The 27175-nt window shown below is 41.2% G+C and overlaps 2 protein-coding genes across 3 annotated transcripts in view; one reads left to right on the forward strand and one right to left on the reverse strand.

The window, feature by feature from the left end:
• The window catches only part of LOC144769423 (proteinase-activated receptor 3-like), a 67685-nt gene extending 42131 nt beyond the window's left edge, over positions 1 to 25554 (forward strand). Inside the window, exon 2 of one of the 2 annotated variants that reach the window (XM_078653518.1) lies at positions 22677 to 25554. In XM_078653518.1, the coding sequence (XP_078509644.1) occupies positions 22677 to 23710 (1034 nt within the window). In that variant the 3' untranslated portion in view covers positions 23711 to 25554. The remainder of the gene's footprint in view (positions 1 to 22676) is intronic. The other variant, XM_078653519.1, reaches the window with a different exon arrangement.
• The window catches only part of ARAP3 (ArfGAP with RhoGAP domain, ankyrin repeat and PH domain 3), a 680145-nt gene that overhangs the window by 5088 nt on the left and 647882 nt on the right, over positions 1 to 27175 (reverse strand). The window lies entirely within an intron of this gene.

Below are 27175 nucleotides of genomic sequence, written 5' to 3' on the forward strand. Positions count from 1 at the left end.
ACCGCTGCTGGGCCGCCAAAGCACTGCCCACCAGACCATGAGAAAACTCATAATCTGGCAGGCAGGCGGCTGTCGACTTTGGTGGTGTGGGAGCGGGCCACTGCAGTGGCTGCCTTCTCCCAGGCCACCAAAGTCATAATCCGGCCCTAAGTATGCAACTTACTGCTAATCACATCCTGACTCTGCATTCTTATACATTTAATTACCTGTAGAGCTTTATCACCCAGCCCACAATGCTGTGTGATTAAAGACATCCACCTTTCCTAAATGAGCCACAACAACCTATAAAGAAAGTTGACCAAGATTAATTAAAACTTACATGCTTCAATTGATGATTCTTTTGATTAAAAAAGAAAATGACTTTGTTGAATTTATTGATAATGGAATGTGAAAAAGTGTTTGAACATTTACTACCACCAACACCACCCCAAGAGGTGGATGTTAAAGATTATGACTGGTTTACTGAAGTCTTGGATAGACTAAACACACTTTTTAAAGAGGAGCCACATAATGTCTAAATGGTCTAATTTTTATACTTATTTTGTTTCAGGGTGCTAATTCTATAAACAAATGCACGTGTTGTTCAAAAAATCAACAGGCATATTTCTGATCTTGTCCGGCACTGGGGAAAGAATGCTTTAAATATGGGAAGCTAGGACATGCCTACCCCAGTACACCAACGAGGCTCTGCTCCCCTGCTTAGACCGGTGTGTGGCAAACAGGGCCCACCACATGCGGGTGCAAACTCCAAGCACCAGTCTTGCGACCTCTGCTGCGGCCCAGTAGGTCCCACTTATGGAACTGTGTCCGGAGTCCTGAATGGCAGTGACCCCAAATCAGTGGCAGCAGCCACAGCACCAGACCCCCTTCGATCAGTGAGGCATAATTCCACATGGCAGGCCGGCCACACGAGGTGCCACTAACCCTGTGCAAAGCCAGCGAGCCACACGAAGTGCCACTAACCCTGTTCAATGCCAGCCAGTCACGCGAGGTGCCACTTACCATGTGCATTGCCAGCCGGACACACGAGGTGCCACTAACCCTGTTCATTGCCACCCGGCCACATGAGGTGCCAGTAAGCCTGTGCAACGCCAGCCGGCCACACGTGGATGAGGGCTCATGCCTACCCTGCAGACCAGTCGCTCCCACATCCAGCACCAGTCGCGACTCATGAATGGCAGAGTCCCCACCAGTGAATGCACAGAGAGGAGTAAGAGGAAGATGCGGCACAAAGCCGGATCAGAGTCATGGAGGTGTTCGAACACTTACAACAACTGACCTGGTGCCATCAGCCCTGTTCACCTCAACTCACCGTCCCATGGCGCTGTGCCTGTTCCGGCTGCAGTGCATCCGGGGCCACTGACTTTGTGCTGGTCACGTCCGGGACCCTTCTTCAGATATATTGGATGACCTCTGTGACAGTGGTCTTGGGCTCATCAACGTCATATATCTGTGGCCCTGCACTGACTGCTGCCTAAGGCCTACACTGCGGTCCAGTTGGTCACACATGTGGAACTGTGTCTTGGGTAAGATGTGGAGAGTCCACACCGTTGGACACGCCTCATGGCAGCCGGTATCCACAACAGCACTGGTGCCACTAACTCTGTGTGCAATGAGTCATGGGCAATTTCTGGTTGTACCTTGGTGGCATCTGAGTCCATGGCCTGGAGGTTTCCTGCATCTTCCACATGCTGGACCGGACTTGGTGTCCGACATGTGTCTGTTCCATATGTCGCCACCATTGTGACTGTTGCAGCCTGGTCCTGGACTCTGCATCATGCCCTGGGGGTACTCCTTCCACTGTCCACCGAGACAATCCGTGGCAAGCTCCTTTCACATCTACGAGAACCTGCTCTGTACTCGTGACCCTGCCCTAGTGCCCCGCAAGTCAGCGTCTCATGGCGGTAGGCCCGTGCAGGCCACTGTGCATCCGGGGCCACTAACTCTGTGTAGCAGAAGCCATGGGGCCTTTACGGTTGAATGGTTGTGTCCTTTACGATGTACACTGTTGTCGATTTGTGACTGCACCAGGCAGCCCTAGCCTGCTGGTGTGCACACCCCACACACATCCAACACAGGTGTCACTCAGTATGTGTGCTTGCTAATAAATCTGACTTTTTGCACGTGCATGTAGCCATGCACACCATCTGAGCAAGTGTGTCCGTGTGGTCATTGTGTCAGCATGATGGGCACAGGCCCTGCAACATCACAATGTGCTTTCTTTAGCGGACGTTACCATGTCACCTCAGCGTTAGCAGTGACCCTGGATTCGCACCCTCCTGCAAGCACAAGCAGCGCATGCTGGTCCTGCGTACATCAGGTCAGCGCAAGGGTGTGCAGAATCGGCAGGAGGAGCAGAGCGTGGCTCGGACCTGGCCTTGGGCAGGAAGTACAGTAAGTGTGTCTCTGTGTTGCAGTGTAGTTGCCACCAGGGCCACAGTAGTCGATGTTGCAATGTAGCATGCACCAGGAGGGCGGGTCCGCACGTACAGGGACATGTAGGAGCGCTAAATCGCACGGGGTCTTGGCACATGCATGCCAAGTGTCTGGTGTATCAGCTCTGCGGATGCATGAGTCATTTGCCTGGGCTCAGTTGCAGCGCGATCCCAGCCAGCCATGGGCTGTACACCTGTGTCCGCCCTGTCCAGTCCATTGGCCTATGCTCATGTGGCCCCACACCGTCAAAGGCCAGTGTCACGGTGTTCCCAGGGTCACAGACATCCCACCACACCTACGCCAGGCCCTGTGCATCTCCTGTATCCATGCAGATGGTGAAGTAACTATACGGATGAAAGGTCCTTTGCGTGAACTATCAGGCGGTAGCACATCTGCGGCTCCAAGCAGGAACTGGCATGTGGCCAGCACCCCCTGACGGATACAGTGGCATTTGCTTGCGACTCCCACACTACGCACTACCTGAAGTGAGACCAACGTGTACACATCCCACACAAAGTAGTCCTTGGTCGTAGTTGGCGTGCGTGAAATGGTCTTCACACGTACTTCCACCCCATCCCAGACCTGCACAGAGACACTGCTCATTGCACTGGGCTGTGCCATTTCATCCACAGGACTGGTGCAGGGCAAGCCAGTGCCGCTTCTAGCAGGGCCACTGATGCCATGGCAGACCATCCCGAACACATGCCTGGATCCAGTCACGTGGACCTGTACCGTGTTCGTCTGCTGCATGTACTCAGGGCACTCCTGTTGGCCGTCTTGCGGATCAGTTACCAGTTGAGCTTCCGCCTAGCAGACATCACCTGCGTTCAGCCTGTGTTTCATTGTCGCTCGTGCATATTCGAGTGGTCCATGGTTGTCTGCCTCTCCAACATAACGGTAGCTGACCTGGATTACGACATGTGTGTGCGCCCCATGTTGGTCCATGACCAGAAGCGTCACCGTTTGTGGCATGCATGGCTGTTTGGCATGCAGATTGGACACTGGACCTGGCAGATTGCACAAGTCCTCGTGTGCAGTGAGCACAATGTGCCACTACCCGATTGGGATTTGGTGCACATTGGGGCCAGTGGTTGGACTCAGTACATCTGTCCAGGTCAGCTGATGGATTACGTTGACGACATGTCAGATGTGGTTGATGACGAGCGCTCATTGGAGATGATGGCTTACACAGCTGCAGTCGCGTTCATGGACGAGTGACAAGGTACCTACAGCCACAACTGATGTGACCCATTGCACATTCTTGATACACCTGGTTGCATGTTGAGAATCTGGTCACATGTCCCAAGATGACAGTGGACATCGCTGCTTTTGCATGGACTCATGATCCATGCGCGGACAACTGACGCGGGTTGGCACAAACTTGTGTTGGTGATGGACTCCCCCGAGGTGGACATGGGCGCTGTCCTATGTTCCTCATTCCGACATGCTGCTGCATTGGTCTGCATATCGTGGCACTTCTCTTGGCCGTACAGGCACGCACTTGTGTATAAAGTTTACACACTAACTTGTCTCCAACTGTGTTGTGTCTTGATTTGTATGCCAATGTGTGTGTCACAGACTCTCTGGCTCCCTGCCATGCGGGCATTGCTACCCCATCAGGACTGTGGGTTTGTACTTGTGCATTGTCCTGTCCCTGTATTGTGCTTAGCCAGATGCATGTGGTGGTTAACCAGCACCAGGTGGGTGCATTTATGTCCTGTGTTCGGTTGTGCAAATGTTGGTGTTTGTGCCACATTGTGTTCGAGGCTGTGGTGCTCTGCTTCCTGTGTGTGTGCTGCATAGTGTGTGAGATGTCCCTTCAGCTATGAATTGGCTCACTCTTCTCCCCTTCAGGCAGTGTGGTTTCCACTTCTGTGCTTATTCTGTGGTGTGATGTTGCCTGGTTGTGTGACTTGTGCTCTTGGTTGGTGTTGTCACTCTGCAGTGGTGCTGAGCTTAATTGTGGGTGGGTGCCATTGTGCCCATCTCCCCCAGGTCCCTGCTGGTTCCTCTCGCAGTTGCTATTGTGTCTGGTTGGTCAGTTTCCAGTGCCCGGTCCTGCCATCGTCTCCAGACTGATGTGGTCAACACCATGTCATCCTGCTCCTGGTGTGGCGCTGGCCTCCCACCTCCGGTGTGCATTGCTGCCTTCTTGTTGTCGGTGTGTTTCTGATTGTTTCTGCGTTTCGCATCATTCCGGATGTTCTCGTTTTCATCCATTGTCCACCTCCTCTCTCAGGCTGCATAAACCTTGTCCGAGATGGCCTGCCATGTACAATGTTTTGTTGCCAATGGGGCTTGTGGGGTTGTATGCTGGCTTGGGTTGCCTTCATTGTGCTTGGCTGTTGTTTTCTGTATGGATTGTCACTTTTTTTAAGGCTTTTGTTGTGCTTATTCCTGCCTGTCGTGTGTGTTGCAAGCCTGGCCTGGCCATGCTTATACCTGCTTTCATCTTCGCGAATGGGCTCATCGCACTTTTTTTTGTGTGTGGTTTGTGTTTTTATCTCCATCGAAGTGGTTGTATCGTGGACATTGGCTGCGGTTTCGGCAGACTATCACATGCTACCGCCTTGTTGTGAATTCCACGTTGACACAGGGTTATTTTCCCGCGATAGGCTGCGATGTGTAAAGGTGCGTTAGCATTTTTTTGTGATGTTTAGCACACATTCTTGTGAATATACCCCTTAGATTTTAGTCCTATTGGTTTACCTCGGGAAAAAAGCTGGGGCCTGAACTACAGGTTTAATAGATGGGTACAGAGGAATTTTCTTTAGAAGGTGTTCTCATCATGACGGGGAATGACCTTATTCTATCTGTTTCTATTTGTAGAATTTGCACCACACATGTAAGAGGATAATTAGCTGCCTGCACATTGAATCTGTTTCTAATTAGTCAATGGCCTAACTCTCATAGCAGTTATTTCTGAGACCATTGTGATCTTCGAAAGGCACCAATTAAACTTGAATGTTAAACTTTTGAAAATTTGGCAATGCTCCAAAAAAGACCAAAGTTTACCTGAGCAGAAGAATGTACTGCCATCCTTACAGCAGTACTCATGCACACCGATAGACAGGGTGTGAAGTTTATTCTGCTGTTGTGGTGGACACTATGACCATAGGCTCTCTGCCCAGAATCTATTATGCTCACTAGACTCATAGAAGTAGGATGTTACTTGGCGGGAATCACCAACAAGTGTAACAGGCTACAAATACAGATAAGTAACATTCGCTGTGGTAAGTAACATTATGGGTGTTTATATAGTCGCACTGTACAAATAAAGAATAACACTTTGCTCGTTTAAAAAAGTCATTTTTTAGGTCTCGCCTACGCAGCGCGCATGCGCTACATAGGAAAGAGACCTCTTGAAATTTATTCAGCTTTGGAGGCAACAACGTGCACGCGCTGCATTGCTTTCAATGCAATGCGTGCACGTTTGCCGATTCCCTTGTGGGAGTGAGCGGCGCCTTATGATTGTAATTATTGCTCTCGCTCCCGGAAGGGAAATGCTGTCTGCTCTCTGCCGCACCCTCGCACCCCCTACTTGCCCGAAGCGTACGCGCTTCTTTTTTTATGGCGCAAGAATAATTTTCTTTTCCGCGTGCCCTTGTTTTTTTTGGCGCAAGAATATTTTTCTTTTCCTGACTGAGCCATAAACTCCTCCGGTTTGCAGGGACTCCTTTCGTCTCAAGAGGTCATTTCACAAGACCAGATATCATTTTCACAGCTCTCCGGGTGTCACTCTGGCACCTTCTTCTTTGTTTATACGAAATATCGTGATTCTCCTACTGTTTGTGGGACATTCAGGGCATTAAAGGGGCGGGTGCTGCTGTGGCTCAGAAACAGCAGTAACTAAAAGCTAAAACAGTTCCCGGAGCATGGGGTCCTATGTTCACATCCTTAACATTACAGGGAAAATACTGACCGATTCCTCAACAGCAACAGTATAAAATTTAAGCTAATTGATAACAGTGATGCAACCGCTTCCCTGTTTATATTAAGCATACTTTACTTGTACTCCCGAGTATTTGCTTTTTAAAGATGTGTTTCTGTCATTTTTTTTCGTTTAACTTCGGGGCACTTGCAAGTGCATACTTAGAAGCAAGCCAGGCTCTATAATTTTTCCTTTGGGAGGGCCGTAAAGAAACATTGGTGGGTCATGAAGATGAGTGGGTACTGGCCAAAAAACAACTAAGTAGTTAACCGATCGGATATTTTAGGTATTGGCATCTGTCCGCATTTAAAATTTTTAACACAATAAAAAAATCAGCACCCTGAGAGCTGCTTTCTTTGTTGATGTGCTTCCGGCTTTGGGGAAGATGAGGGACGCGTCTTGTCAAATTTTTAAGATGCAGAACTTAAAAAATGCAGCATGCTCCTGGTCATGTGCAGCAGCAGAAATGTTTATGTTGCCATACAGAGCAACTTTACAGCTTTTCATGTTTTTAAAAAAACGTTGGCAGCTTTTTACTTTGCAGGACATTGAAGTATAAAAATACGATGCAATAAGCCCAGAATCATAATTCAGTTTTCAGGATATCTATCTAATTTGTGCATCACTTCAGCTAATAAACTCTGCTGACTTCAAACCTCTCCCCACGCCTGAAATTATATTATGCCAAAGGTGTTAATCATTAAAATAAACGATAAGGGAGCTCCCACGGAAACATTAAGGTGAAAAACGCTTGTTTTTCAGTTTTTACTGGCCTTGGGTGGTCCAGGGTTTCCTTAGGTGGGTCTGGCCCACCCTCTATAACCAGGCCAGCTGTGAAGTGAGTTGCCACCAGAGGTCCGAGTTTGTTTGTCGGGGTGATGGAGCGAGATAGAAAACAAAATTTTGTTTAAACTCGCAAAGTCACATTTCCATAACATGAATAAAATTATTAATGATTTGTGATATGTTGTGCTAATACAACTTAGATTAAACTTTACACGTGGGGGGACTAACATGTGTGCTCATAAACGTGCATAAATGTTGCATCTTTTTGTTCGTGCAAATTAATAAAATAATTTATTGTTTTCGTTTTTTTTGTCATTACTAACTGCTGCAAACTTAAACGAAGCATGTGCTTGTTTTGCTTTTCCTTGTCTGTGTGATGTCATTTCTACTATTCTAGGTGCTTATGGGTCTCATAGAAAAACGGAGACTGGTAAATATAAACGCTGCTTTATTTGTTTGCAATGGCTAGGTAACATTTTGATTAATCGGGTGGGTTAATTAATTAGTAAACCATAGGGTGGATACAGAATCTACATTATTTCTTACATTAATACTTTTCTTGTGTTTGTTTTATACTAGAAAACATAAGTTGCCTGCTTTTGGGCCTAGTCATTTGAATCGCAGAAAAAGAGCTGACTTAGAATTCTGCAGAAAGTCACGAGACGCCCATTCTGAATTAAAACGTTTATTGAAGCTGCATTCACAAAGCAAAAACTGATGAGCTGACATCATTCTGTCGGACATGGCCAAGGTCGAAAGTGAACATTTTGTCAGTCCTTAACTTGGCATCCGCGGAAGTGTAATACAAGTCTATGGAAGCTGCGAGGATGACTTAATACAAAGTTGCAAACGCAGGAAGCTTCTGGCTTCACGTGGAAGAGACAATGGTCTTTGTAAGACATGATTTTGTGGAACTTTTTAAGAATCTGGTGACATGTCACTTGTCACTCTCAGCCAATGGGACGTCGAGGATTTCTGAAAACTTTCCTTTGCTAGTTTAGTTAGCGTAGAAAGGTATAAAAAGTCATGCCCTTAGGGTTGGGCTGGCTGCTGCTTTCTGACTTTCCGATGAGGGTGATGTGCTACTGGACTTTGCGTGGAGCACGTAAGAATCCTCAGAGAACTTTACTTTAATTTCTGTCTATTTAGCTCAGTTAGGGAAATAGGTTTTAGAAATGCTAAACTTTATATAATTTCTTTAAATTTAATTCAATTGCTTAAATTGTATTTTTCTCATATTTCTTACCATCATGCTTGCTTTATTGCAAATAAATTTCATTTATAAAACTTTCAACTTATATACCATAATTTAGAAAATAAAATCTTACTTTTGACAAACAAGCTGGTCTTGGTTATTCAGAAGTGTAGGTTACCATTAGCTAGATCACGTCGCCTATGGTGGTCGTTTAAATGGTTGGGTTTTATTCTAATGACAATATTCTTTCTGCAAATGTATAAATATGTATATAGTTTGTAGATAATGTGTATATAGATTTATTCTGACCATCTGATTCAGTAGGCCCAAAATATATCAGGTTTATAAATGGGTCCATATTTAGTATAGAATTTTGTTTATAGGTTATGAAATTGGGTAGCGTAGTTTATGATATATTTTCTATAGCCCGCTGGATCAATTCTCTGGTAGCAGAAATTGATGGTTGCTAAGAGGTAACCAAGGTAATATGTTGGTTGCTAGGGATTACGTCATGGTATGGAAATAGGATAGATGTTTTAACACATGTTAAGTTCGTTTTTCGTGCTATCTGTAAGCTATACCGGTATAGATTGTGTGGCGAGAAATTAGTCACGCAAGCCATCTGTTCTGTTTGTAGTGATATCGCCGAGTATCACAAGAGGTATCGCCGTGTACCATAGTGTTGTCGCCGAGCAGCACAGTTTTAGGGCTAGGTCTGAATCTTGTATAGTGAGGATTTTCTAAGAAATCAAAGCAGCATGAGAATAGGGACAAAGCGCCTTCCATAAAACTCACTGTGATGAGAGTATTAATTATATCCGAGCTTGAGTGAAGGGTAAAATTAACGTCGGTGCATGATTATCTATAAACAGGTTAGAGTCCTGTACGGGTACATGTTTCATATCTATAAACAGGTGAGAGCCCTGTACGGATAACGTCGTTATTTTGCTAACGGTGCATGAATTCTATAAACAGGTGAGAGTCCTGTACGGATTTCATGTGTGTTTGAAATTAGGGAATTTTCCGTGTAAAAGTGCGAGTTTGAATTGTATTTTATGTTCAAGTAGAACTCTTAGAACTTTCACTTCGCGGTGGGTTCAGAGCAAAGCGAGTTCATAATTATACGTGTTAGAAGGGTGGGGTAAGGTTACTCTACTGACAATTGAATATTATCCTTAATGTGAATAGCGCCGTCTATTCCGAAGTGTGGATACTTGAATGTATGTAAACTATCCTAAATAGTGAAACGAACAGATGTTGTCTTTATAGTCATTGTTAAGAATTAATTTTCACTGAAAGTGTTCTTAAAATGGCGCTGTGAAAAGATTTTGTGAAGGAGGGGTAAGTGCAAGGAGTGAGAAGCGAGAAACCGCAGCTGCTGTGTACGTCACAGAGCCGCGCTGGGATTGGGTGACCTACGTCACAAGCTGTATTCTGATTGGTTCTTGAGTCTCTGACGGCCTGTGAGCTGATTGGTTGTTCGGAAAAACTCTAAATTTATTGGTTGAGCAGAAAAGTGACGTAGCTCAACTGCCATTGGCTTGTTGGTGTGTTTCGCGTACGGATTGGTTGTTTTGCGGAACATCCCGGAAATATTTTACGAACGATTTTGTGAATTAAATTTAACTTTTAAAAATGAGTTATCATTTTAAACATGTTGAGAAAAAGACAACATTATTTCAGAAATTTAAGAATTTATTTTCACCTGACAAGAAAATCGAAACGCGAGGTGGTAAACTACTTCATAAGTATAAAACACCTGCAGCGTACATGGAAGGTGAATACGGATATCATACTGTCTTATGGTTCGACAGTTGGAAACGCTATACTAAAAACGACGGTGTTTTAGCTTGGCCTGATGATGGTTCATTTAATGTAAGAGTTTTAAGAAATTTACGAGAGAAAATGAATGCTCTTGTTCCAAAACCGAGACCAACTCAATTTGAAGCTTTAGTTGAGTGGGAAGACGAGATGTATCAGTTACAAAGAGAAGCTAGTGGAATTAAAAGACCTTCTAAAAATCCATCATGGAAAAGAGAAACTCATGAAGATAGATTGCGAATGTGGAGACAGGGAAACATGAGTGAAGGATTGTATTTAATTCATGAAATGGTAATGGGTTCTCCTACAGGGAAATCTATGGAAAGTGAATCTGAGGATGCAATTATGGAAGAAATATATACAACTGCTAGAAAGAAACAACCTAATCAGCCTTTGAGACCTCCTAGATCATGGTCTACTCCGGTGGTTTCTACTGAAACTTCACCGAGTGCACCTCCAATTAGTGAAGCTCCTAAACTTTATCCAAATAATAGTGAAATCACTGAAACTCCTAGAAGATCAGAATTCGAGAATGCTCGAAACGAAGGTAGACATTTTTCAATGACTCCAAGAGCAAGGGAACCTCCAAAAGATTATGCAAGAGAGACAAGAAATGTTGAGGATGTTGATTATAATGAATATTTAAGGTCTAAAGAAGAATTAATTAAAAGAATGACAAAAGGCATGGAAGCTGTCACAGTTCCAGTAACAATAGGTCCTGTTCAGCCTGTATTTGATCAAAGAGATACAAACAAAAATGGATTAACTATTCCTTTAAATACAGAAACTCAAAAGGCTACTGAAAAATTTTATTCAGACTTGACTGAATTAAACACATCTAGATCGAGAATGCCTGATTTAACCTTTAATGAGGATTTATCTCCAAAAACACCAATGGGTGCTATGTCAGATGTAGGAAGTCCTGAAGTCAGGGTAACCACACCAAAACTTGATGTGGCCAAATTAAAAGCGAATATAGAAGAATTAATAATTGGAACAATTGGCCCAGATAGTTTAAATTACTATCGGGATGATGAACTACTGTTCATTTGCAAAAGCATTCAGTGGAAAACGAAAAATAAATATGATCAACTAGAGGATCTAGCAGCAGAACTTGAAATCGATGTGAGTAAACAAAAGAATTTTGCAAAGCATTACAGATTAGACTTTTCAGAAAGTGACATTGAGAGTCTGAACTCAATGGGAAGAATAGTTCACATTAAAGATTTGATTGTCTATATCAAAAAGCTAGGAGAACTGAACAAATGGAGAGTGAAATGGACCAAAAGGAAGGAAGATGAAAGATTGGAAAAATTGTCAAAACAATTTCCAATGAGAGAAGTTGCAGGTGGAGGATATGTTCATGTCCCATGGTCGAGACAAGACATTCTGTTATTCACAAATGACTTTCCAAAATTGAGGGAAAGACCAGTTGAGTGGTACAGGCAAGTCGATAGATTTATCAAAGTGTCAAAAGTTCTGTGGATTGATTTAGATGGATTTTTTGACATTGTAGTCCCATCTGATCTTTGGACAGAATGTAAAATATCTATTAGTTGGCCAAAAGCAGAACCTGAGCGAATTAAAGAAACAGGTGGCCCAAATCCACTTGTAATGGATTTCTATGAGAAAGTAATTGTTTGGATGAAAAACAAAATTCCACCCAAAGAAGTCGATTGGGTTAAAATAGAAAGAACAGAACAGGAAACAAAAGAATCAGTTCATTCTTTTTATGAAAGACTATTGTTAATCTTTAAACAATACAGTGGTTATGAAAAATTAGATGAAAAAGACATGAGTCATTTTATCTATAGATTTGTTTATGGACTAAAACCTGAAATTGGAGAAATGATCAGAACTAGTATTGTCGGATGGCAAGCACTATCTGTAGATGATATTCTAAGAAAAGCAAAATATTGTAGCGATGAATTAGAAGTAAAACAGAAGAAGCTGAAGGAGAAAGCCATGTGGGCTCAGGTAAAGGTGGCTGAGCAACAGATTGCCAGCATGGGAAATAAGAACACTAATTTTGTTCAAACTGGAAATGCAAACCAGATACAAGGAAAGTTTAAAGGTAATAATTTCCCAAAGAAATTTAGCCCAAAGATAGAAGAGCTGAAACAAAGATTACCTTGTTTTAATTGTGGCGAAATTGGACATTGGAGGGACGAATGTCCTCATCCTCCTAGAAACTCAAAGAATCCCTTATTGAATCCACAGATGCAGAATGGTGTTAACCTGCAGCAACAGCTACAGATGCAACAGGGGTTAAATGAATTTAATATTCAGCGACAGTTACAACAACAGCAACAACAACAGGTGAATAATCGTCAAGACCAGTTGCCACAACCACCTTTTCCGAATTGTGGGGGAGTTCAAAAATATAATCCAAACGTGGGATTTCAGGGATGTGAACAGGTAATAAAACCACAAAAACAGCAAAAGCAGCAAAGGGTTCAAATGCAAAATGCTTCACAACAATTTTTATTAACAGAAAGTCAAGACAGTGATTCTGATGATTATTGCTGACGGTGCCCGAGAGAGGAGGAAGAGTGTGTTGTTGGAGCCACTCTTGAGGTTGACCAGTCTGGTCCTTATGTAAACGGGAAAGTTAATGATGTAGACATCACTTTTCTAGTGGACACTGGTGCTACCCGTTCTACTGTTAGATCAGTGGAAATTGAAAACCTACCTCTCTCTGGGGATACCATCCATGTTGTGGGAGTAAGTAATCAACAAATTAAAACAGACTTAACTGATCCAGTACCAGTTGAAATTGGAAATTACAGAGACAAACACAGATTTGTGGTTTGTAACAGTAGTCCAGTAAATCTATTAGGCAAAGACATCCTATGTAAAATGAATTGCAGAATATATTGTTCTCCTGAAGGAGTTGAGTTACAAACAATGGAGGAAGATGGTTTGTACAGGATGACAATGATGATGATGGAAGCAGAAGAAACAAAATTGTTTCCTGCATTTGAAGAAAAGGATTTACCTCAAGAGCTAAAGGAAACAGTGAAATCTGAAATATGGGATTTTACTGGGAATGAGATGGGTCTGATGAAAAACGTAGATCCTGTAAAAATTGCATTGAAACAGGGAATAGAATTTCCAAACACTCCACAGTATAAAATGAAAACAGAGACAATTGAAGGTATTACACCTATAATTGAAAAATTAATCAAGCAAGGCGTATTAAAGGAAATGAAAAGTAGCTCTTGTAATTCACCAATTATGGGAGTTAAAAAGTTTAATGGAACATTTAGGATCGTACAAGATTTGAGAAAGGTTAATCAAATTGTCATTCCATGTTGTCCTGTGGTTCCAAATCCAGCAGTAATTCTATTTCAGATTCCACATGATGCTGAATGGTATACAGTCATTGACCTTTGCAATGCATTCTTTACTGTTCCCTTACACCCAGACAGTTATGAAATCTTTGCTTTCAGATTCCAAGGTAAGACCCTTGGATGGACAAGAATCCCTCAGGGCTATACAGAAAGTCCTTCAATCTTTAATGAATTGTTAAAAAGATCATTAGAAGATTTAGACTTACCAGGTAGGTCTACGCTGGTGCAGTATATTGATGATTTGTTAATAGCTGCAAAGACAAGAGAAAATTGTGTAACAGACACAATAATTCTGTTAAATCGCCTTGCAGAAGAAGGACATAAAGTGTCCCCAGCAAAACTACAGTTTTGCAAACAAGAAGTAAAATATCTTGGTCACAGAATTGCAAAAGGAAAAAGACAAGTAACAATAGAGAGAATAAAAATGATTCAAGCAATGTTACCGCCAAGAACACAAAGACAGGTCAGAATGTTCCTGGGAATGGTAGGTTACTGTCGACAATGGATAAGTGGATTTTCAGTAATTGCAAAACCACTACAAAGACTAACCAAATCAGATGTAAAAGATCCAATTATTCTCAATGATGCTGAGATGGAATCTTTTGAGAACTTGAAAAAGAGCTTATGCCAAGCTCCTGCTTTGGGTATGCCAAATTATGAGAAAGATTTTGAACTGTATTGCAGTGAGAGAGAAGGATGTGCATTATCTGTATTAATACAGAGACATGGAAATTTAAAGAAACCTATTGCATACTTCTCTGCAGTTCTTGATCCAATTGCAAAAGCATTACCAGGTTGTTTGAAAGCAGTTGCAGCTACAAGTATCAGCCTTGAACAAAGTGAAGGAATCATTATGGGATTTCCTGTGAAAGTTTTTGTGCCTCATTCAGTTGAAATATTACTGACAAGAGGTAAGACTCAACATTTAACAAGTAGCAGATTGACAAAGTATGAGAAAATCATACTGGGAGCAGATAATGTTTCGATTTCAAGATGTTTGAATCTGAATCCTTCTACATTACTGCCTGATTCTGAAATTGTTGATGACATTGAGACAGAACATGAATGTTTAGATGTCATGGAATTCTGCACTAAACCCAGAAAAGACATCAAAGACAGACCTTTGTCTGAATCGGATTTTGTCTACTTTGTAGATGGCTCATGCTTAAGATCCGAAGGAGGTGTCTTGAAAGCTTCATACTCAGTTTGTACAGTTGTAGATGTTGAAGAAGCATCATGTCTTGAAGGAGTTCGTTCAGCACAAGTGGCTGAATTGATTGCTTTAATTCGTGCATGTGAAATATCAAAAGATATAAGAGTTACCATCATTACTGATAGTCAGTATGGGTACGGAGTTGTGCATGATTATGGACAACTCTGGTCACAGAGAGGATACATGACATCAACAGGATCACCAATTAAAAATGCCGTTTTCATTAGAAGATTAATTGAAGCAATACAATTACCAAAAGAAATTGCCATAGTTAAGTGTGCAGCGCACACTAGAGGAACTGATTATATTTCCAAGGGAAATGCCTTCGCAGACGAAACAGCAAAGTACTGCGCAAGGAAAAATTATTCATACAATCGGGAGAGGAGTAAAGAAACTGATTCAAATTCATTAATGCTAACAACTGTTGTAGAAACATGGCATGAGATTAGAGATTTACAAAACGAAGCAGATGATGAGGAAAAAGACCTATGGTTAAGATCAGATTGTAGACCACGTGAAGAAGATGGAGTGTGGGTTTACAAAGATGGCAGAATAGTCTTACCAAATTGCTTGATTGCTGACATGGCCAGATTATATCATGGTCCTGCACATCTAGGAAGAGATTCTATGGTCAGACTTTTTAGAGAAACTTGGTTCAATACCAAATTTAGAACCATTGCAGAATCTTTTTGTCAAAGGTGTTTATCATGCCAACAAATGAATCCAAACAGAAAATCAGTGGTGGGGACAGGAATAATTGGTCGAGAGGGTGGTCCCTTTACCAGGTTACAAATAGATTTCATTGAAATGCCCTTACACAACTGTTTGAAATATGTACTTGTAATTGTATGCTTATTCTCAAGATGGGTAGAGGCTTTCCCTACACGACATTGTGATTCAATTACAGTAGCAAAACTAATGCTCAGAGAAATCATCCCAAGGTACGGTTTTCCAGTCACTATTGAGAGTGATGGAGGAAGCCATTTTGATAACAAACTGTTGAAGTTAATTTGTGAAGCTTTGAGCATTGAGCAGAAAATACACTGTGCATACAGACCAGAGGCATCAGGTGTAGTTGAACAAATAAATGGAACTATCAAAAACAGAATTGGAAAAATGTGTCTAGAGACAGGAGTTAAGTGGACTGATGCTCTTCCACTTGTTTTGATGTCATTAAGAAGTACACCAGATAAAAAGACAGGTCTGAGTCCTCATGAAATTTTAATGGGAAGAGTTATGAGGCAAGCTTTTGTACCTGTAGGTAAACTGTTGAGCATAAATGACAGTGCAATTTTGGATTACTGTAAAAGGTTATCTGATATGGTAACTTCTGTGTCTAATCAGGTGGGAACTGAAGCTCAATCAAATGAAAAAGTTTTGACTCATGATCTGAGACCTGGCGATTGGGTCAGAACGAAAGTACATCGGAGAAGGAATTGTCTATCTCCTAGATGGCAGAAACCTAGGCAGGTAATCTTGATCACTACTAATGCTGTAAAGTGCAGAGGATTGAAGCGTTGGATTCATCCAAGTCATACTATTCCAGTACCAACTCCTGAAAGTTCTGATGTTGAAAGTGATACCACAGATGATTCTGATTCTGAAGCAGAAGACAGAACAGAAGGTGAAGTAATTCCAGATTCTGAAGATCGACAAGAAAGTCGACATCTGGAAACTGTGCCAGTGAATGGAAATCTGACAAGAAAAGACTTAGAAATAATTGAAATAGATTCTGAAGGTGAAGAGAATCTGTTAAAAGGAAAGATAACTGAGGATTCGGTTGTCTCTATTGAAGACAAAGAAGCTGAACCAAAAGAAGTTTCAGACCAGGAGAGTATCGAAAGGCAAAGAACAAGCTCTGAAGTAAGGAACAGAAATCCGAAATCTGGGAAGCTAGAGGTAATTGAAGAAGAAGAGGAGAACGAATTACCGAGTACCAGTGATGGAAGACAAAGTGAAGTTCCTGAAGGAGTAAAATTGCCGAATAGAGAAGTTCCTGAGTCAATTGAAATTTCAGACTACGAAACTGAAGAAAGTGACGTGGAAGGCGGAAGTGAAAACGGAAAGAAAAGGACTTGGAAGTCAGAATCAAATAATTCTGAACCAAAGAAGAAGTACGTGAGAAAAGCAGACTACTGGCCTGGTGGAAGATTGAGAGTAAGATTGATCAAAAAGCCAATAGAACAAGTTGAAGAAATAAGTAGTCAAAAGAGTCCAGGAAAAGAAGTTGGAGTTGGAAGAAAAATTGAAGTGATATCGAGAAAAGGGAAGAGAATAATTAGACCAAACCAGAAATACAAGTCTCCTGAGTGGACTTACTTAGTAATTCCACCTGTTATAGACATATATGATAGTAGTGAAGAAGAAAACGAAATCCAAGAAATTAGTGACAATGATTGAAATACAGAATTATTAAATTGGCAAAAGGCTGAAGAAAATCTGTTAGTTGACACAAGGTCGAAGAAAAACTGTTTAGTAGAAGAAAACTTATGTATGACATAAGGTCGAAGAAATTTTGTTTAGGGTTATAAAAGAAAAATATATTTTAAAAGGGGGGTGTATATAAAATTTAAAATTTATTTTTATTTTTATTTTTGAGGCTAAAACTAACCTAAAAATGCCTTATGTTAAGGAGAGCACTTCAAAATGTTCTGTTTTTAAAAGATGCTGTAAGATGACTCTGGTATGTCTGCTCATTTTAGTTCTGCTCTGGTTGGTACTAGCTGTGATTATCCCTTTAGAAATGAATAGAGAATTACACAAAGTTAACATAACAAGCAAAGCTCTGATTAGCCAAACTAAACATAGTGCATCTGCAAAAGTTATTGATCATCAGCCTAACATTCATCAAGATAAATCAATAGGTGATTTTTCAAGCAATACATTCACAAAGCTATTGAGTGAATATGTAAAGGTAATGGATGCAAAGGACTGTTATGTCTGTGTTAAGTTACCTGCTTCTGTTTCTGAGGGAGTAACATATAATATGCTTCCTCTCACTTATGCTGTAACATGTAGTGTATTAACTAGTTTATTTTATCAAACTGGTCGTTTAGAATATTACTATTCAAATTATGATGAAATTTTTGCTAATGTTAAGATTGATAATGCTTTAAATAAGCATAAGAAAGCAAAACAATTGAGAGAATATTTCCTTGTTACTAACGAACTCACTTACGAGTATGCTTATAAGAATAATCTAACATGTAAATTAAGTGCTGAAGGAAAGAAATTTCTGAATATGGTTGAGGAGAGAAGAGCAATTTATAAGAGAAATGAATTAGTCAAGCAGACTAAGTCATCCTTCTGGCAAAAAGAGGATGAGAAATTAAATGGCAAAATGCTTGAAAATATTGCAATTCACATAGACAAACCTGTTAGTGGAAAGCTTTGCATTAGAAGAGATAATACACTTTTTGATAATTATTTTGTAGGTGCAAGTAACTGTGAAGATACTTATCAGATTATGGGAGGTTGGGGATTTAAAGGTGGAAAAGATCCTATCTTCCCTGGAATTTATTTTGTTTGTGGTGACAAAGCTTACTATAACCTTCCAGACCATTGGTATGGAACTTGTTATGTGGGAATTGTTTTTCCTAAAGTGTTTCATGTTGACAGAGATTCAGAAGGATTGTTTAAAATTCATAATTATGTAAATAGAGCTAAAAGAGAAACTTTTACTGAAGTTCTGGGAGATATTTTTCAAGCTGTAATACCTTTTGTTGGTATAACCCTAAATGCAGGGAGAATCAGAAAATTGTCCACTATAGTTGATAGATTATCAACTGACACTGCTGATGGGTTTCAATTAGTGAATGTTGAAGTTATTGCAATTAGATCCATGGTAATTCAAGATCGTCTTGCTTTAGACATACTTCTAGCAAAAGAGGGAGGAGTCTGTGGCATTTTACATGTCCAACATTGCTGTACATATATACCTGATGAAAGTAAGAATATTGAAATGTATATTAAGAATATTACACAAATGCATTCAGAGATAATTCCTTTAGAAGAAGAAGATTTTACAGGGAAACTTTCAAAAAGGTTTCAAGCAATTAAAAACTGGTTTCATAATATCGGAAGTTCAATTCTTGGCAAGATCCTGGCACCTTTGATTATAATAGTATTCATTTTTATTTTGACTAAAGTAGGTTGTTTGTTGCATAAAAGAAAGAAACAGTTGAAGGAAAAGAAGAGAATCTATAAACTCAGAAAAGAAGAGGAAAGGGAGATCGAGTTACAGGAGTTACATAGAGAGCGTCATGTTAATTGCAAAGATTATGCTGAAACAGACTTTTAGGTTTACTAATACAATTGAATTTGAATCGATTTCTTATAAATTTTAATTTACCAAAATTTTGAGTGCTGGTGTGGTGATTTGTTAATCACCAGATGAGGGAGTTGATGGAGCGAGATAGAAAACAAAATTTTGTTTAAACTCGCAAAGTCACATTTCCATAACATGAATAAAATTATTAATGATTTGTGATATGTTGTGCTAATACAACTTAGATTAAACTTTACACGTGGGGGGACTAACATGTGTGCTCATAAACGTGCATAAATGTTGCATCTTTTTGTTCGTGCAAATTAATAAAATAATTTATTGTTTTCGTTTTTTTTGTCATTACTAACTGCTGCAAACTTAAACGAAGCATGTGCTTGTTTTGCTTTTCCTTGTCTGTGTGATGTCATTTCTACTATTCTAGGTGCTTATGGGTCTCATAGAAAAACGGAGACTGGTAAATATAAACGCTGCTTTATTTGTTTGCAATGGCTAGGTAACATTTTGATTAATCGGGTGGGTTAATTAATTAGTAAACCATAGGGTGGATACAGAATCTACATTATTTCTTACATTAATACTTTTCTTGTGTTTGTTTTATACTAGAAAACATAAGTTGCCTGCTTTTGGGCCTAGTCATTTGAATCGCAGAAAAAGAGCTGACTTAGAATTCTGCAGAAAGTCACGAGACGCCCATTCTGAATTAAAACGTTTATTGAAGCTGCATTCACAAAGCAAAAACTGATGAGCTGACATCATTCTGTCGGACATGGCCAAGGTCGAAAGTGAACATTTTGTCAGTCCTTAACTTGGCATCCGCGGAAGTGTAATACAAGTCTATGGAAGCTGCGAGGATGACTTAATACAAAGTTGCAAACGCAGGAAGCTTCTGGCTTCACGTGGAAGAGACAATGGTCTTTGTAAGACATGATTTTGTGGAACTTTTTAAGAATCTGGTGACATGTCACTTGTCACTCTCAGCCAATGGGACGTCGAGGATTTCTGAAAACTTTCCTTTGCTAGTTTAGTTAGCGTAGAAAGGTATAAAAAGTCATGCCCTTAGGGTTGGGCTGGCTGCTGCTTTCTGACTTTCCGATGAGGGTGATGTGCTACTGGACTTTGCGTGGAGCACGTAAGAATCCTCAGAGAACTTTACTTTAATTTCTGTCTATTTAGCTCAGTTAGGGAAATAGGTTTTAGAAATGCTAAACTTTATATAATTTCTTTAAATTTAATTCAATTGCTTAAATTGTATTTTTCTCATATTTCTTACCATCATGCTTGCTTTATTGCAAATAAATTTCATTTATAAAACTTTCAACTTATATACCATAATTTAGAAAATAAAATCTTACTTTTGACAAACAAGCTGGTCTTGGTTATTCAGAAGTGTAGGTTACCATTAGCTAGATCACGTCGCCTATGGTGGTCGTTTAAATGGTTGGGTTTTATTCTAATGACAATATTCTTTCTGCAAATGTATAAATATGTATATAGTTTGTAGATAATGTGTATATAGATTTATTCTGACCATCTGATTCAGTAGGCCCAAAATATATCAGGTTTATAAATGGGTCCATATTTAGTATAGAATTTTGTTTATAGGTTATGAAATTGGGTAGCGTAGTTTATGATATATTTTCTATAGCCCGCTGGATCAGGGGCACAACACAGAGCTCTGGAGTTTAGGCTAAAGGCAGTGCGAGTTTCTCACAGTGCCCGTTAGTCGGTCATAATAGGGTTCAAGCTACATGCAGTGTGTAATTACTTTAGTTTTTTAAAATGAACCCTTATTTACTTGGGCAACTCCTCTTTTAGAGATCCCACACATTTTCGTCCCACTCAGAGCACTGGGCAGATTTATTGTAACTGGTTGTACAAGAGGCATCTACCTGCTGTGTGAAGGCTGTTCGTATATGCACATCAGGGAAATGTGCGTGCATTAATATAGCTTGTTCTTTATTTTAAGCTTTATCCACACAAACACTTATGGTTGCTTTAAAACGGCCATCCAACAAGGAAGCTTGCTTCTGGCATTGGACATATCCAACTGCCTAGCACATAACACAACATGACTTCATACTTCCTTCCCTGAGGTTAGTTACCTACTAGCCTTGAAGTTATGACTTGTAGTAATGCTAGTTAAGACTACAAGAGTATGCCGTTGTTTTAGAAAGCAAGAGGAATATCCTGAATCTTAAGTCTAGTTGAAGCACATAGTGCATACTCGTGATAATAATACATGGAAAGTGTGGACCTTGGCACTTTATTTCCAGTGACCATGAGTTAGTAAGTGCCGTTTTCCAATTGATCTCTGTAATCCTAGCAGCCAAGGTAAGGTCGCCGAACCATCTGTGGTTCAACGAAGGAGTTGACAGCAGAAGTTCAAATCTTGTGGATAGCGAGCCATTTGGCTATTTACGTTTTTGAGTTTCATATAACAAGTACATCTGAATTGCTTAAAATGATGGTAGCGACCATTCTATATCAGCAATATTCATTCCTGTGTCCTTGCATCCAAAGGTGGTAACACGTGAGCTGACTCTAACTAGAAACAAGCATTGGCATAGCCAATAGGTCTCGCTTTTGGGACCTTATAAGTGTTTAGTAATGCAGCCCAATATCCTTGGTGCATCAACATCAACTGTTGCATGGCTAAACACTTATAAGGTCCCAAAGGCGAGACCTATTGGCTATGCCAATGCTTGTTATATTTATTGTAGCAATGCCCTCACCTCTGAAGACACAACTTAGATTCCCTGAGGCCACTTTAATTTTTGACAATTGCTCAAAAAGAAAATCCAGGATGAAATTATATATTTGAAACATCACAGGAGTTTTATTTCGGTTTTGAAGTGTTGTGGTCGCTGCTCTATGGTCTCCGTAATCTTTCTTCAAGGTTCATGCCTGCATGCTGCGCCTCGAGGCGCTGCATCAGGCCTCGTTTTATAACAAGCCGAGAGCTTTTGCCTGAAATCCCTGCATGTCGGAGTGAAATGCGCTTCATTTCGTGTAATCAACCTTGGACTCAGGGGGTGGGAATGTGAAAGGTTGATTTTTCTGGAGGTCTCCTTCCAAATACAGCAGATATCGGAAGAAGGGGGGCGAAGATCTTTCCTCGGTGCATCTTAGATGTAGCAACCACAAGCTAAAAAATCCACGGGGGCGTAATAATTACTTTGGGAAGTGCAATGCATAGCCACTCTAGATGTGCTAATTGCGGAAATAACTAAGCAAATGCTTTATATTTAAAACATGTACTGTAATGTTTAGACATTTCTTTTCAACACTGTAAAGTACTTCCTAATGCAAATTATTGTGACCATGTTATATTCCACACAGTCATTAGTAATTATTTATTGCCACTAAGTTCAATTACACGATGTTAAGTCAGTGATCCTGTCTCAAGTGGCTGTAGGTGAGAAAACAGGGATCACGTGCAATGAATGAGACCTGACTGGCTTCCTTCCTGGCCATCCAGCCGCATCTCAAGAACTCACTCTATGCCTTGTGTGAAGACGGGCTTCCGTTTCAAGAAGTACAAGTGAAGCAGGGAATTGTTGTGATGAGTTTCTTGCAGTATATTATTTTCAGGTGATCTTGCAATTCTATTTTGAACTTCTTTGCTGAACAGATGACCTTTTCTCTTTCCTCAGTGAGCGGAAATCCCCGAAGTGGACAGAAGCTTGGAAGCTATACGGTTTGCAACAGCACTGAAAAGTTCCTAGACCCCTCTCAGCTGGAATGGCTCACAGGGCCATTGACCACCATTTTCCTTCCAACCATCTATTCCACGGTGCTGTTCACTGGACTGCCAGCCAATGCCCTAGCCATCTGGATCCTCGCTGTCAAAATCAAGAAAGTCCCATCCACCCTGTTTCTGCTCAACTTGGCATCAGCTGACCTCTTTTTCATCTTAGTGCTGCCTTTTAAAATCTCCTACCACTTTCTGGGCAACAACTGGCTCTTTGGCGAAGCCCTTTGTCGGATGACCAGTGCCTTCTTCTATGTCAACATGTATTGTTCTATCCTCTTTCTCACATGCATCAGTGTGGACCGCTACTTCTCTCTGGTGCACCCGTTTAAGGCCAGAGGATCACGGGGATGGAGAAAGTCATTCTTCATCTCTGTGGCAGTTTGGGTCCTGGTGGTAGCAGTCCTGATTCCATTTCTCCTGGTTCCACAGACAGTTACTTTTACAAATCCAGATATCACCACTTGTCATGATATTACCGCAGTATGCTCGGAGTATGACTGGCTGCTCTACTACATGTTGAGCTTGGTCGTTATTGGTTTTGCCATCCCTTTTTTGATTGTTGTGTTCTGCTATGGTTCTATAATTCTGAAGCTCATATCCAAGAGGAAGAACCACAGTCGGGTGATTTGCCTAGTCTTCCTTGTGTTTGTAACTTTCCTCCTGTGCTTTACTCCAAGCAACGTACTTTATATTGGCTACTCCATTAACAAATCGCCGGAACGCCAGAACCAGCTGTACAGATGGTACTCCCTCGCCCTCGCACTTGGATCATTCAATAGCAGCATTGACCCTTTCATCTATTATTTTACGTCAAGGGATTTCCGGGGAGTGGTGAAGACTATGGTGTGCTTCCAAAAACAGAATAACAGCTTGATTTTGGGCAGAACATCTGAACAGTTGCTTCAAAAGAAAGCCACAGTGAGCAGTGATTAAATCAATTGGCCACTATTCATCCACAAAGGTTGACATTCAGAGTACACACGTTGCTTAATATGGTCCACATTCAACTGTGTCAGTGATGGTGCCTAGAAGAGGAAAGTCACGTCTAGTTGCATGCAATAACATAGACTCCATTTTGTCCTCCCTCTTGGCTTTTCAGCTATGATGACTTTGACATAAAGTACGAAGCCTCCTTAGAGTACCGTCTGAAGATTCTAGACCTTGTTATCAGAAAAATCAAGAACATTAAGACAATTAATGGATAATCAGGGACCCTGGAATCATCCGGCTTGGAGGGCCATTGTGTAAACAGGGTAGCTTCATTCTGCAGCAAGAGAAAAAAAATACTCAACAAGGAAATGCAAAATATAAGATATATTATTGGGTGTATTTTGCCGCATTGTCTGCTAATTTTTTTAACTTTACGCACATTGATACAAAAGAGTTCTCAGTATATTAAAAAACATATACTGAGGGCCTTATTTACTACAAAATGACGCAGCGTGGTGCTGCAAGCCACTTTGTTGCACCAAGCTGCATCATTTTAAAAGCACAGGTATGCATCATATTAACATCAATATGACGCATCCATGTGCTTTTCCCTGTGCTGGTGCACAATTGGTTGCCATGCACCAGTGCAGGCACCCTTGCGTCATGTTGCAAGAGTGCCTGTGTTGTGGAGATGATTGTTCTTGTGCAGAAAGGGACACCTTCCCGTACAAAAACAATCATTGATGGCATTTACTTGTTTCTATGTGCGCTGCTGACGCGTCGAAAGAGGAAACAATTAGGAGAAATGAAAGTATTTATCCTCGTTGCGCCACTCCTATACCTCTCCTGGGGAGGAGTAGTATTCTGACACATTCCCAGCTTTACAAAACATTGTAAATCGAGGGATGTGTCAAGGTTCCATGGATTTTGCGTAGGAGCACACAGAGCAACACCCATGGAACGCCCCTTTCACGCAGAGTAATGCATGCAATGGTCCATATTTACAAGGCAATGAAAAGTCGCACAGGGTGACTTTACATGACCTTGTAAATATGGGCAAGCCCATTGCGCTGATGGTGCGTCAATAAAAGTGAGGCACCGGTAGCGCAATGGGCTTGTAAATAGGCCCCTGAGTTCCTAGGAAAGAAACATACACTGTTATTGATTCTGCCTTACATGGAAGACCAGGAGTACCATTTTGCTAACCCTTGTCTATCGCCCTTCCCACGTAAAGTAGTTTAAAGCATATACAATGTTGCACTGAGCATATAATGAGCCAACACGTACACACACTGATGAAAAGGCCTGCCTCTCGTTCTTCGTTTCCCAATCATGCTTCGAAATGTGTCTTCAGTTGAGTGTTTACCCATCCTACACACACTAGAACCCCTGAAAGAACCTCTGTTAGAGCGGCCCTATTAACGAGCAGCTCTGTAGAAGTGTAATGTGCATCATACAAGGAAACTGCACCACAGTATAGGCCCACTATGCCCCATACCTTCAAAAGAACCTCCTCTTCAAGAAAGACCCTCGTCTTGGCTCTAAAGTGTCGCCTTCCGCATTTCACACCCCCTCTCTCACCCCGTTACCTTCCACACACTCCCTCCCTCTCTATGCCACCACCAGTCCCCACCTGCCTCTCTGTCCATTTAATTCACCTGCCCTCTTTTTCACGTTGTTTTCTGTAACACTGCTGCTTTTACAATGTATTGGAATTCCATTTTCATAAAGGCACCCGTTGCTTTGTTACTAATTGTGCATGCTAAAAATCTTATACTCACATAAATATGTATTATTATTTATATATCTCACTACGAGGCACTTTTAAAATGCAAGGCATCAGACCATAAGATGTTTTGGATTCTTCTACACTGTGAATAACCGACTTGGAATAACTGTTGCTTTGAGAACCGTGTTTGTGATGTAAATATGAATTTAAATCAATTGTGAAAAAAAAACATTTTCATGAGAAAAAGGATTTTTTTATATTCTATTGGAATAATATATATATATATATATATATATATATGGCTGCAAGATTTTTGTTTCCTGCTGCAGACGAGTGCCCTTGTCCTGTCAATCAGATTTGGAAGGGAACATGACCTGGCCAAAAAAGAGTCACATTTTAAATTTTTTGGGCAATGCATTGTACTACGTGTACAGCGTTTTAAAGTCTTTGATCTGTATTTATTTTCTTTAAAAACTGTAAATACTATAGCAAATTTCTGCACATCTAGCGTTCTACATGTACGGTATTCACAAGCTCCAGGTCTCATTTCCTGTCCGGTAAGAGAGTTGAAACAACTACTACTGAAACTATAACTGTGTGCGGAGCTGTTCAAGCAGTTGTGCATACCTCCACTTCTGTATGCAGAAACAGGAGTGGGGTAGAATAGGAAAACTGCATTCACCTGAACAAAGTCACACTAACCCAACAAACATTCACCCTTCAAGATAATAAATACAGCTCTCACCATGGGCTCTGACCTCTTCCACTTTTACTGTGTAATGTTGTGGATGCCAGATCTAGTCTACTGAACGCAGTCTACCCCATCCAGGAGGAAATATAAGTTCACTGAGGAGAAGAAAGACCTTGTAGTTAACTTTGGCGTAGATCATAACAGGGAACTACATTATTTGCCCACACATACCCTCAGTGGAGTGGAGATGGCAGGAGCTCACAGATGCCATGAAAAGTTTGGGAGGGGAGGTAACTACTGTGTGGGACCTCGACAAAAGAATTAGAAAGACAAGAATAGGTGGGTAAATTCGAGTTTTTTTAGGAAACGGGTGGCAAAGGCACTCCCAGTAAATGGACAAAGTGAGGCCTCGATTTCAACCCCTCCATAAACTTCTCCTCTTCACTATCCATCCTGATCTGTTATATGATCTGCCTGTTCCAGGGAATTCCAATGTTATGCTTGGTAAGAACAAAACACCTCTTTCTTTCAATTGTATCTCCCCACTCATATCTCACTCTTTTGAGGTAGAACACATCTTCCCAGCTACAAGCATGCATACACCCCACACGTCACTCATACAGCTTTACTCTTCTTTGCATTAAAAACTCTTTAGACCAATCCTGACCACTTTCTCTCATTTACATGGACTTCAGCAAGGTTGTTCTTTCGGATGTCTCCCAAGCTACCCTGATGCCTCTTAAATCTGGCTTACTTGCAAGTTGCCACTGCCGGACTCCTCTGTTCATGGGGGAAATGTGACCACATCACCCCAGCCCCACTCCTCTCATGCCACCATCACCTTCAGCTCCTCCCTCTCCAGTCCAGGTCCTCTCTCCCAGATCCTCCTCACTTTTCCCTCTCTTCCCACCGTCTGGAACTCTCCTCTCCTGGACATCCAGACCAACCTACTCTTTAGCTTGTCTCACTACTAAAACTCAACTCATCAGAGCAAATCTGACTCATCTTCGAACTCCTTCCCTGGAGCTTCCCTCCCCTGCACCTTCAC

This window comes from Lissotriton helveticus, chromosome 7 (genome assembly GCF_964261635.1).
Source record: "Lissotriton helveticus chromosome 7, aLisHel1.1, whole genome shotgun sequence".
Lineage (NCBI taxonomy): Eukaryota > Metazoa > Chordata > Amphibia > Caudata > Salamandridae > Lissotriton > Lissotriton helveticus.